This window comes from Chrysoperla carnea, chromosome 3 (assembly GCF_905475395.1).
Source record: "Chrysoperla carnea chromosome 3, inChrCarn1.1, whole genome shotgun sequence".
NCBI classification, from domain to species: Eukaryota; Metazoa; Arthropoda; class Insecta; order Neuroptera; family Chrysopidae; genus Chrysoperla; species Chrysoperla carnea.
In genome coordinates, this window is record NC_058339.1 from 14,706,827 (window position 1) to 14,719,456 (window position 12,630).

At 30.5% G+C, this 12,630-nt stretch overlaps 1 protein-coding gene across 1 annotated transcript; it reads left to right on the top strand.

The window, feature by feature from the left end:
- Nucleotides 1-1,920: 1,920 nt before the first annotated feature.
- Nucleotides 1,921-12,630, top strand: LOC123294611 (monocarboxylate transporter 14-like). Its single transcript, XM_044875696.1, has 5 exons — nucleotides 1,921-1,988; nucleotides 9,111-10,733; nucleotides 10,943-11,464; nucleotides 11,621-11,842; nucleotides 12,075-12,630. The coding sequence occupies exons 2-5, from the start codon at nucleotides 9,537-9,539 to the stop codon at nucleotides 12,525-12,527; spliced, it is 2,394 nt and encodes a 797-aa protein (XP_044731631.1). The 5' UTR covers nucleotides 1,921-1,988; nucleotides 9,111-9,536; the 3' UTR covers nucleotides 12,528-12,630.

A 12,630-nucleotide genomic window follows, 5' to 3' on the forward strand; every position in this document is an offset into this window, starting at 1 on the left:
CAACAAACTCAACCTTTTAAAAATATAAATGTCGACTTTGATCAAAAATAGAACAACACTACTAATATACATTAAATAAAACAATACTTTCGAAAATGTCATTCAAAAGTGTTTAAAACAAAAAAAAAGAAATACGTTCATTCAGAAATGTAATTCTGATATTCTTATAACACCAGAAGAGTTTTTATTAATTTATTTAACATTATTTTTATACAAACATAATGTAATTATTTACTTTACAGTGTGCGCAAAGTCGTTATTTTATTGGCAATAAAAATTTTGCTTTATATAGTTAACAGTATCTATAATAGGCTTTTTCCTTTTTTTCCCCTAAAACGAGTAACACCATTCGATTTAATAATCGGTCCTTAGTGTTTAATTTTGTTAATAAACTCTATCTATGTATGCAGTGTCAAAGTATCAGTGTACTAAATCAATTCAAAAATATGCAAAATTAAAAAGTAGAGAGATGTAGTTTTTCGCTACCGTTCACCTTTGTGCTAAAATTCGGCTCCAGGGCCACACTTTCTTGGAACATGTTAAAGACCCTGTTATTCCATACTTGGTTTATCAAAAATGGGTATAACTTGGAATGTGATAAAGCAAACTTAATTTTTTTTATTTTGATGACATTAAGTTCAAAAAATCGATTTTATTGATAACACAGCCTAAATTTATCTGACGTGAATTGAATTTTTTTTGAAACCAACTAATTTTGGGTCAAACTTTTCATCTGTGTTGTTAATTTTTTGCTACCGTTCACCTTTCAGCTAAATTTCGGATCCAGGGCCACACTTTCTTGAAACCTGTTTAAGATAGGTTTAATTTAACTACAAATTTGAAAAGTGTGAATTATGGTATCCTAATAAATTTGAAAATTTATTAGGATACCATACTTGGTTTATCACAATTGGATATAATTTGGATGTGAAAAAGCAAAATTAAAGTTTTTTTATTTTGATGACGTCATTAAGTTCAAAAAATCGATTTTATTGATAGCACAGCCTAACTTTATCCGACGTGGATAGAATTTTTTTTGAAACCAACTAATTTTGGATCAAAGTTTTCATCTGAGTTGTTAATTTTTTACTACCGTCCACCTTTCAGCTAAATTACGGATCCAGGGCCACACTTTCTTGAAACCTGTTAAAGATAGGTTTAATTTAAGCACAAATTTGAAAAGTGTGACCCAAATTTAGTAAGATTCCATACTTGGTTTATCACAATTGGATATAATTTGCATGTGATAAAGCAAAATTAATTTTTTTTATTTTGATGACGTCATTAAGTTTAAAAAAACGATTTTATTGATAACACAGTCTAAATTTATCCGATCTGAATGTAATTTTTTATGATATCCACTAATTTTGGGTCAAACTTTCCATTTGTGGTGTTTGTTTTTCGCTATCGTTCACTTTTCATAAGAATCAAAAGTAGCCTCACTACCATTACTGTAATATAAGGTGTACCAACTCCATGCCTCCATGTAAGTGCCTCTGTAATTGCATAAATTTGTTTATTATGTATTAATTGATTTGGTTGATTATCCCGGAAAGTACGCATTAGATCGAAATTTCGTAAAGAAGCTTTTTCGTTCGTCTTGTTCAATTAGGAATTCTGGAGTTCTACAGTTAATAATAAAACACTCTGTATAAAAGTTCATACTACTTTATATTGAACGCACAGTAGAAATGCGTCGTGACGCCATACAGCGTCGTACACAAACGTTATACAGAAACGTTATAATACTCTTAAAATATATTATTAGTGGGTGCCTTGTAGCAAATACGATTGTCTGTGTATTATAGTATGTACATAAACTTTTTAGAGTCAGTTCGGACCGGTTTATTTTTCAATATTTTTTAGTTTCACTTGGATTTTTTTTAATCGAAAAATTTTAAATATCTGTGGTTTTTTTGTTTATTTTCAAAATGTGAATGAATTCTGTAGATGAAGACGTAATGTGTTAATCATAATTTATGTGTTAGGTAATGGAAATATATTGTTATTCGTAGCTAATTAGACTTAATTAAATTTACCTACAACAACTTTAAATTATTTAAATAAATAAAACGTAATGAATATGTACATTACCTGTATAAGTTCATTGTATTGTACATTTATTAAATTTATTTAAATAATTGAGTTGGTAAACAAAATCTTTTTTGACAAAAAAGGAAAGGATCGCATATAAGTTTTATAACAAAACTATTTTTATTTTGAGACAGACAGTTTTAAAAAAAACTTGTCAAAAGATAAACGAAAACGGTCAAAGAAAAAATTTTCGTAAAAAATCGTTAATAATTTTAATTAAGAATTGTATACTGAATATATACGGAATATACAATTCTTAATTATTACGTCACACGATGTTTTACGAAATTTTGTTCTTCGGGCGTTTCCGGTCGTCTTTTGAAAAGTTTTTTGAAATTACTATGACAAAAAAGTTTTTAACAACTCAATTATCAACATAAAATTTGTATTTATTTCACACCTGTATCGCGTCTAGTAATTATATAATCTTTTAATTTGAAGTAGTATCGCCAGGGTCGGATTAAGCAAGGGGGCAAGGGGGCGGTGGGCCCAAGACCCGAAAGCCTCTACCACTTGAGGGCTTTCATCAATGAAATAAAAGCTCCAATTCAAATAAAATTTAAGAAAAATTGCTTTTTAAAATTAACGATACTGTATCGCCTGGAATTGAGTTTCAACCAATTGTGATAATAAACGAAATTCAAATTTTTTCACGTAACACACTGGGACAAATTGGAACCTTTGATTGAAAAAACCCTTTTTCTTTCATCACGAAAATAACTGTAAAATTTTTCTAACTAGCTAAGTTTTAAACTAATTTTAGCTAAAATAGTTTCCCTTCTGGCTTGATTACAATAATTTCTATTTATCATTTTTTCCAAAAATGGTAAGTTAAAATATAAAAATATATTCATACCAAATAAGTGAATGACCTATCATAATCGAATTTCTTTTTTGCCTTTTATTATTTTTGGCATATTGCCATTTTTTACTGGAAGTATCATATAAGTTCGTTGTTCCAGTTTCCAGTATTTTTTTCAAATTCCTCAAATGTAATAAGTATAACGATTTAAATGTCTATTAATTTTGAGTTATATTTAGAATATATTTCACGGCCAGACACAATGTTTAACATGTGCTGAATTAATACACAAACAACACCCTAATTTTAGCAAAATATTGGCAACTTTTCATATTTTTATTTAAATAGTTTGATAACTGGTTTTAACTACTTTTTTCTGCTTATTATCACATTTTCATTTATTTATTTCAGTAGGAAAAACTAGAATACAATGTTGTCTTTCCAAAACTACCTACTGATAAATCGAAACTAAATAAAAATAAAGAAGTTTGTAGGATGAAATACTTCTACGAAAAATGGAAATTGTTGTTCTATTGAAAATCTATGAATATTCTGCATTAAATTGAAAAACTTTATAAGTTGAAATCGCGAAAAACAGCGTTTTTGCAACCTTTAACCCCGAGTAATTTTTTCCCAGGTATCGAATCGATGAGGACTTTTTAAATTTCATTTATGATGGTGTTTTGAACGATCTACCAACTTTGAGCTGGGTGTGAATATTTGTACCTTAGAATGTTTAATTTGACCGAATAATTTAATGCACTTTTTTTTTAATTATCCAAAATCATATTTAAAAAACACAACAAAATTATCTATCCTATAAAGCCAACAGTTTCCAATTTTCATTATCACGATTATAAAACCTCTTGACCTATATATCGTAAATAAAATTTTATCTTGTTTAATTTTTGTAACTTTTCTTTGTATATATTAAAATGATATAACAGAGTCAATTAATTTTATTAATGATATTGTTGCCAAAATTTATAATTAGATAATAAAATGATAAAGATATGATTATAAATATTATTCACTCCAAAACCTGTTTGCTTAGTCTAATAAGTAAGTAACTATGTTTATCGAAAAATAAATTCTTGGCAATCAGTTTGGATAAAATTTTTGATAAAACATTTACTTCTTATTGTCTCAAAGGACAGGGCCGACTTTACCTGGCGTGAAGGAGGTGCGTGTTGTTAGATATTAAAATTGAAATACGCGCCTCTTATAATTTTATGTAAACAATGTATACCTAGATGGCACATATGTAAACATTAAAATAAAAAAAAGAGAGTTCCAACATGTGTGTAAAAAGGTGACTAAAATGAATAAAACTAAATTGATTGTAATCGATCTTTTTTATTATATTAAATCATTCAACAAATTTATCTTTCAATAAACATAAATTTATCAGGTTATGGGCCCAGATTTTCTCTGGGTAGTGCGCGATGTTAAAAATAAATTAATAAAAATAAAAACTGAAAACAGTCTAACAATAAAATTAGTGAGGTTACGTATATTGGAACAGCGTGGAAAATTCTATGTACTTTTTGGAGGGAAAACGTGTTGATTAAATTACAATTTAAGATGGCTGTTAATAATATAGTAGTGCCTATTTTGGAGGCAAATAACTACAATAATTGGGAATTTCGAATGAAACTAATTTTGCAAAGAGAAAACTGCAGCAAAGCATTAGAAGATCCACCAGAAGAAACAGCAACTAATGAAGTGAAGTTGTCCTTCTCGAAAGCGGATATTAAAGCTCAATCATTAATTGTACAAGGTGTGTCAGACAAACATTTGGATATAATTAAAGACTGCACAAGTGCAAAATCGCAATTCGAAAGTTTAAAAAATGTGTTTGTGAGAACAAGCTCGTTCACAAAATTATCTCTGTGGAGGAAGTTAATTAACCTTAAACATGATGTGAATGAAGGGTTAGAAGACCATTTCTTCAAATTTGAAACTATAATTCGCGAACTTAAAGATCAAGGATCAAACATCAATGATAGTGATCAAGTATGTCATTTTCTTCTCTCTTTACCTTCTAAATACGATATAGTCGTCACAGCCATCGAAACTATTAAAGATGTTAAGATGGATTTCGTGAAATCAAGGTTACTGGATGAAGAGTTGAAAATAAGTTCCAAAGACAGTATTGAAAATGAAACGGTGTTCAAAGCTAGTACAAATAAAGGATGTTTCACATGTGGTAGTACATTGCATATACAAGTATATTGTCCAAAAAGAAAAGTCCCACCACATAGAGAAGGAAATAAAAACTTTCAACAAAATAATAGAGGTTGGAATACAAATTATAAAAATTACCAAAATGAAAGCTATCAAAATAAAAGGGATAATTATCGTGAAAGTAAACAAGCAGCTAATACAGCTGAAGATACCTATGTAAATTTATACGCAGCAAATGTTTATAATGAAAAAACCGGAAAAATAGTTTTTGTGTTGGATTCTGGAGCAAGCAATCATTTTGTTCAAGATTGTTTGGAACCTGTTATGCATGACGTTGAAAAATTGACACACTTTGTCGAAATTTGTACTGCGAATGGTCAAGTCATGAGAACAAATAAACAAGGAGTATTGAAAGCGGAATGTCAAGGTCGAAAAATAAATATTAAAGCACTTATCGTTCCAGGAATCAAACATAATCTTATATCAGCGTCAAAAATGACAGACAATGGTCATAAAATAATAGTCGAACAAGAAAAAACGATAATAACTAGTAACAATTTTAATTTAGAATGTGAAAAGGAAAATGGTTTATTCGTTCTAAAATTAGACGAAATAATAAAGAAAGCAGAAAACTGTCAGGTAATGGTTGAAAATTTGTGGCATAAACGATTAGGACATGCAAGTAAAGAAGCTATTGCAAAGTTGGGATTAAAAATGTCAGATACAATTTGTTCATCGTGTGTAGAAGGAAAAGCCACTAGATATCCTTTTAAAAGAAATGAACAAAAAGCAAAAACTATTGGAGAGCTTGTACACAGCGATATATGTGGACCAATAAATCCAGGGACGTATGACGAAGGTAAATATTTTCAAGTCATCTTGGATGATTGCAGTCACTTTGTAGTTGTGAAAATATTAAAATTCAAAAATGAAGCTGAAAAAAATATAAAAGAATATGTAAATGAAATGGAAAGACAATTTGACATACGAGTAAAAAGGTTTAGGTTTGATAATGGGGGAGAATTCTCATCGGAAAATTTCAAGAATTTTTGTAGACAAAAAGGAATTAGATTAGAATATACGATGGCGTATAGTCCTCAACAAAATGGAAAATCAGAACGTATGAATAGGACCCTACTGAATATGATTCGAACAAAAATAGCAGACTCAGGTATACCAAAAACTCTGTGGGGAGAAGCACTAAAGTGCTCAGTGTACGAGTTGAACAGAACACCAACAACTGGATTAGAATCAAATCAAACTCCTTCGATAATGTGGCATGGACGAAATGATATAAGTAAACTGAAAATATTTGGATGTAGAAGTTGGTTCACAATAATGCCAAAAGGTAGCAAACTTGAACCCAAGGCCAAGAAGGCAGTTATGGTTGGTTATTGCGGTGGAGGGTATCGATTATGGTTACCAGATGAAAATAAGATCATCAAGTCGAGAGATGTACGGTTTGATGAAAATGTAATGGAGTATAAATTTAAAAATAATGAAGAAAAGAGATATCTGCGAGCCGAAGTAGACGTGGATCAAGAAGAAGAAACCGAAATAAATACAAAGAAGATTGAAACAGACGAAGAAAATGAAGAAAATAAAAATCATGAAGAAAGTGAAGAAGAAGATGTCGTGTCAGCCAATACAAGAACAAAATCTGGGCGAAGTATTACAAGACCGAAAAATTTATCCGACTATGAAATATATGAAGCATATTGTTTATTGTCAAGTTCAAGTGAAGAACCGAAAACGTACAAAGAAGCAGCAAAATCACCAGAATGGCAACAAGCGATAGAACGTGAATTAGAATCTCACAAGAAACTGGAAACATGGTCATTAGCCGAACTTCCAGAAGATAAAATAGCTATTGATACACGATGGATTTTTAAAATCAAAGAAGGTGGTCAGAAGAAAGCCCGATTAGTAGCAAAAGGCTTTCAAGTGCCCAAAGAAGACGAAGAGTTTAGTTATTCACCAGTTTGTAGACTTTCAACTATCAGAATTTTGTTATCAATAACAATTCAAAGAAATTGGACACTAAGCCAAATAGACGTTCCAACAGCATTTCTTAATGGAATATTGGAAAATGACGTGTACATAAAAACACCCGAAGGTTTAAATTGTCAATCTCAAGTGTTGAAATTGAATAGAGCCTTGTATGGTTTAAGAAATGCACCAAAATGCTGGAATATTAAATTCAATGAAGTTATGACGAAACTTAAGTTTAATCGTTCAGAGTATGATTATTGCCTATATAAAAACAATGATGTGTATTTGATATTGTTTGTTGACGATGCGCTAATTACAGGACCAAAAGAGAAAGTTGAAAAGTTGGTGAAAGATTTATACATTGAATTCAATGTTAAAAACATAAAAGAAGTAAAAATGTTCCTAGGAATGGAAATCCATAAAACAACGAATGAAATCAAGATAACTCAACATAAAATGACTTTGCGATTACTAAATGAATTCAATATGATGGAATGTCGTTCTGTTGAAACACCAATGGAACAAAATTTTCAGATAGATGAAACACAACAGGTTTTGGTAAACATTCCTTACAGAAGATTGGTGTGTAGTTTGATGTATCTTGCAGTCGTCAGTAGACCGGATATAACTTTCAGTGTATCAGTGTTAAGTCGATACCTTGATAAACCTACGATGCAACTTTGGAAAGCTGCAAAACGAATCCTAAGATACCTAAGTGCAACAATGGATTATGGAATCAAATTCGAAAAAGGAGAAAGTGGTTTAGAAGGAATGTGTGATGCTGATTGGGGTGGAGATAAACAAAGCAGGAAAAGTATTAGCGGATTTGCTGGTTTTCATTCTGGAAATATTATTGCATGGCACTCAAGGAAACAAAATTGTGTCGCACTGTCATCTATGGAAGCAGAATATGTGTTAGCAAGTATTGCAACGCAAGAATTGGTAAATTTGAAAGGTGTTTTATCCGAATTTGGTGAATCAGTTCCAATTATATTAAAAATTGACAATCTGAGTGCAATTTCTTTAGTTAAAAACTTTGAAAACTCAAAAAGAAGTAAACACATTGAAATCAAGTATCACTTTATAAAAGATTTGTGTAATAAAAAACAGGTTGTTTTGAAATACGTGTGCTCAAAAGAAAACTGTTCAGACATTTTCACAAAAGCTCTTGGCAGAGAAAAATTTCAAAATTTTAGAAACCTTTTTGTGAGTGCTTAAATTATATTAATTGAAATGTGTACTTTTTTATTTTTTTTTTATAATTGAAATTTTTATTATTTTGTTTTACAATTGAAATGTATACTTTATTTTTTTTAATACATTTAAATTGAGGCGGTGTGTTAGATATTAAAATTGAAATACGCGCCTCTTATAATTTTATGTAAACAATGTATACCTAGATGGCACATATGTAAACATTAGAATAAAAAAAAGAGAGTTCCAACATGTGTGTAAAAAGGTGACTAAAATGAATAAAACTAAATTGATTGTAATCGATCTTTTTTATTATATTAAATCATTCAACAAATTTATCTTTCAATAAACATAAATTTATCATATCCTGGTTCAGGGGATGCGTGTCATCCGGGTGCAGAGTCTTGGAAGACGGAGACCATACTATTCATCATAGGCAAAGGAATGCCAAGTAGATTAGAAAGACTGAAATCAACAAGACAAAGACTTTGTATGAGAAGGACTCCACGAAAATTCATGAAGACTATAAACAAGGGGGAATAACGCAGATTTGTAGAGACATGACCTACAATGAATATTTGACTATAATATAAGGACAAAACGACTGCATTCCACGCCTTAGCGTTTTATCATCTGGTTCGAACTAGAACTTATAAAATAAATAAGGAAATTAAATGTTTCAACTTTCCTTTGAATGGCACATAAATCGATAAACACAGCAGTATTTATTGTCTATTATATTTTTATATGATAAAATAATAAATTTATTCATGATGAGAATCATTTTTTTTATTTCATGATGTGAAAATCAATTATTAAAATTTTTTTCTTTCTTTTTCAGAAAAATAAATAAAAAAATTAGATAATCAACATGATTTGTTAAAGAAAATCATAAATGCTGAAGTTGTCTGTGAAGAAAAAACATTTCAAATCAATATTTTGTTAAACAAATCAAATTTGGTATATTGTTTATCCAAAAGTGTAACTTTTGGCAGGTAATTGATGATCTCTGAAAGTGAAATAACTATTTTTAAAACAAACCCAACAAACGAAGTGCGAGCGGGTGAATCATTTATAATCAATTCCCCTCGTTTAACACAACAACGAAGAATAGTAACAAGTCGTGATCCAAGATTAAGATTACAAGGTTGGCCTAAACGGTGGACACAGACTCAATTTTTGTTATTTAGTATTATAGAACAATTTATTTAAGTGTATAAAAATATTGTTTATTAAAATAATTCGTGATTTTAATTTTTATTAAAAAATGGAGCCACAAAAAGAATCACAAGTTAACGGTCTAGCACCAATTGTCGGGTGGTCAAATGTAACTCCTAGTTTAAAAAGTTCCCCAAGTAAAACACCAAGTTCTTTAACAACACCCCCAGTGACAAAAGTACAAAGTCCATTAATAACTAATATTCCTGAAGAAGCACCAAGTGATAATAATAATAAAGTACGTCATCGAAATAACAAGGAAAATCAAATTATACTCTCGGATGACAACGAGAGGGTACGTTTCTTAAATGATCTAGACAAAGATAGTATTATGTCTTCATCATCTTCATCAATCTCGAATTCAAGTATTTGTAGTATTAAATTAGGCAGCGAAAAGCCTAAATATCCTGACGGTGGTTGGGGATGGATGGTTGTTCTTTCGTCTTTGGTAATATCAATGATTGCTGATGGAATCAGTTTCTCATTTGGTCTAGTGTATATTGAATTTTTGCATGAATATGGTGAATCTAAATCAAAAACCGCTTGGATTGGTTCATTATTTATGGCTGTTCCATTGTTATCTGGACCTATAATGAGTGCGCTCGTAGATAAATATGGATGTAGAAAAATGACAATGTTAGGAGGTATCATATCTGGAACTGGATTCATTTTAAGTTCCATATCAAATACTATTGAATTACAATTCCTAACATTTGGTGTTATCGCCGGTATTGGATTAGGATTGTGTTATGTAACAGCTGTAGTATCTATAGCTTATTGGTTTGATAAAAAACGTACCTTAGCCACAGGTTTAGGGGCATGTGGAACTGGAGTTGGTACATTTGTATACGCACCAATGACACAATTCTTTATTGAAGAATATGGATGGCGTGGAACTGTTTTACTACTGGCTGGAACATTTCTTAATATGTGTGTATGTGGGGCTGTTATGCGGGATCCAGAATGGTGGACAATTGAACAACAAAAATTGCAATCGAAAAATATAAAAGGCTCATCCAGTACAGCGTCAATATCTGGGTCTCGATCTGTTGGTGGTGAATCTACATTTCCAGGAGTTGAAGAAATACGGAAATTAATGAAGAGCGGTGAATCTCCAGAATATATTTTAACAACACTAGCTACCTCAACCGGATTTGATCAATCAAGTGATAATGCTAACAAAAATACAAAGAAGCAACATCGATCTGTTGTTAATCTTCCAACTTTTGTCAAACAAAGTGAAAAAGTGAGTATTACATGCAAAATAGCCTTTCCCGAATCCAAAACTCCAACAATTTTTGGGATTGTTGGAAAAAGAGTTCGGTGTAGTTACCTTACCTGGTCATACGGTATGATCTGGTAAGTCAATAAAGATAACTTTACCGATCTGTTTCAATCCAATCCAATCGAAATAGTAGACGTTTTCATTTTCGTTACATTTATTTGTTTTTTTAGGTACCTATAGAAGTATTAGAACAATTATCATCAAATAAAAGACTGTATAAAGTAATATTAGAAAATTATCCAAAAATATTGTCATGCCGAAGTTCTTCCGACAAAGCTTTAAATACCGCTGCTGAGAACGATGTATCACCAGGAATACCAGTAACAATGTCAGTACGTTTAAAGAAAACAAAAAGACAAAACTCTACAGACAAACAAGGAGTTCCAACAGAAGCAACAACAAATGTTAACGAACCATTACTACAACAAAAAGTCAATGTGAAAATTGTTAAATCAAATATAAAAAAAGTTCATCCAACTAATACCGATTCATCAAAACCGTGGTTAGTGAAACAATTTAGTAATGTTGGTCCTTCTCAACATGGAAATTATTTGCAAAACATAAAAGTACATAGAAATTCTGTTATGTATCGTGGTGCAATTTTAAATACTAAAAAGTATCGTCTTCGTGCTTCAAGTTGTCCTGATATTTTTCGAAATTCAATGATTACACTAGCTAGAGAAGAAGAAGAGGTATGTATTATTCATATTAAAATTTCTTATCGCCCTAGAATTTTCAATCCTTTAACTGAAACCTGTATGGTCTATGGGTTAAAACACACCCCGTTGTTTGTGGTTGCGTTTTGAAATTAGACAGCAAGTATAATTAATTTTTCGATTTTTTTTTAGAAATGGTACAGTGAATTTGTAGATTTACTAAAAGGGATAATGGATTTTTCAATGTTTTTGGAACTACACTTTTTATTTTTATCAATTTCTACAATTTTATTATTCATCTGGTTTATTGTTCCATATTTTTACATAGCTGAACATTTAACTCGCCATGGCTACACTGAAAATGAATGCTCCAAACTTATCTCACTTATTGGAGTTACAAATACGATTGGAATGGTAAGTTTCAGGGCTTATTTACGGAAGCCTGAATAGTTCATGATCAATTTATGAAAAAGTGGCGCTACACTAGCGCCACTTTTTCATAAATTGATCATGAACCATTCAGGCTTCCGTACTTATTTATTTAAGTAAAAATCGAAAAAAAATTAAACTTAAAAATTAGCAGAATGTTAATATCTTGTGAAGAATATTACAAAATAATTCTCCATTCTTATTATTTTTATTTCAGATTGGACTGGGATGGGCTGGAGATCAACCATGGGTTAGTGTGACGAAAACGTTCTCCTGTTGTTTATTTTTATGTGGTTTCGCCACAGCTGCAATGCCTTTTTTTACTGACAGTCCGTACTTCTTAGTTGGAAGTGCAGCTTTGTTTGGATTATTCTTTGCGAGTAGTTTCTCATTCACACCGGTTGTTTTAGTATCATTAATACCAATAGAACGTTTTACAACTGGATATGGTTTAATATTACTATGTCAGGGTATCGGAAATTTAACAGGTCCTCCATTAGCTGGATTACTATTTGATTTAACACAATCATGGGATTTATCATTTTATACAGCAGGATTTTGGATATTTATATCTGGTATATTTATTTTATTAATTCCATATACCAAAAATCGTAAAATTATTGGATCTGGTCCACTAGAAAAAGAAATTGATAGAGTTAGTATGGCTTAAAAAAAAAAAAAAGGAATTTTTAAAATTTTTGAATACTTGTAGGTAGATAGATATACAGTTTATCAAATAGATTTTTTGAAAACTCTACACAATTATTAGGAAA

Coding starts and splice junctions, on each gene's coding strand:
- LOC123294611 (XM_044875696.1), top strand. CDS start 9,537: ATGGAGCCACAAAAAGAATCACAAGTTAACGGTCTAGCACCAATTGTC. Junction 11,465..11,620: donor TAGCTAGAGAAGAAGAAGAG/GTATGTATTATT, acceptor ATTTTTTTTTAG/AAATGGTACAGTGAATTTGT. Junction 11,843..12,074: donor TTACAAATACGATTGGAATG/GTAAGTTTCAGG, acceptor TTTTTATTTCAG/ATTGGACTGGGATGGGCTGG.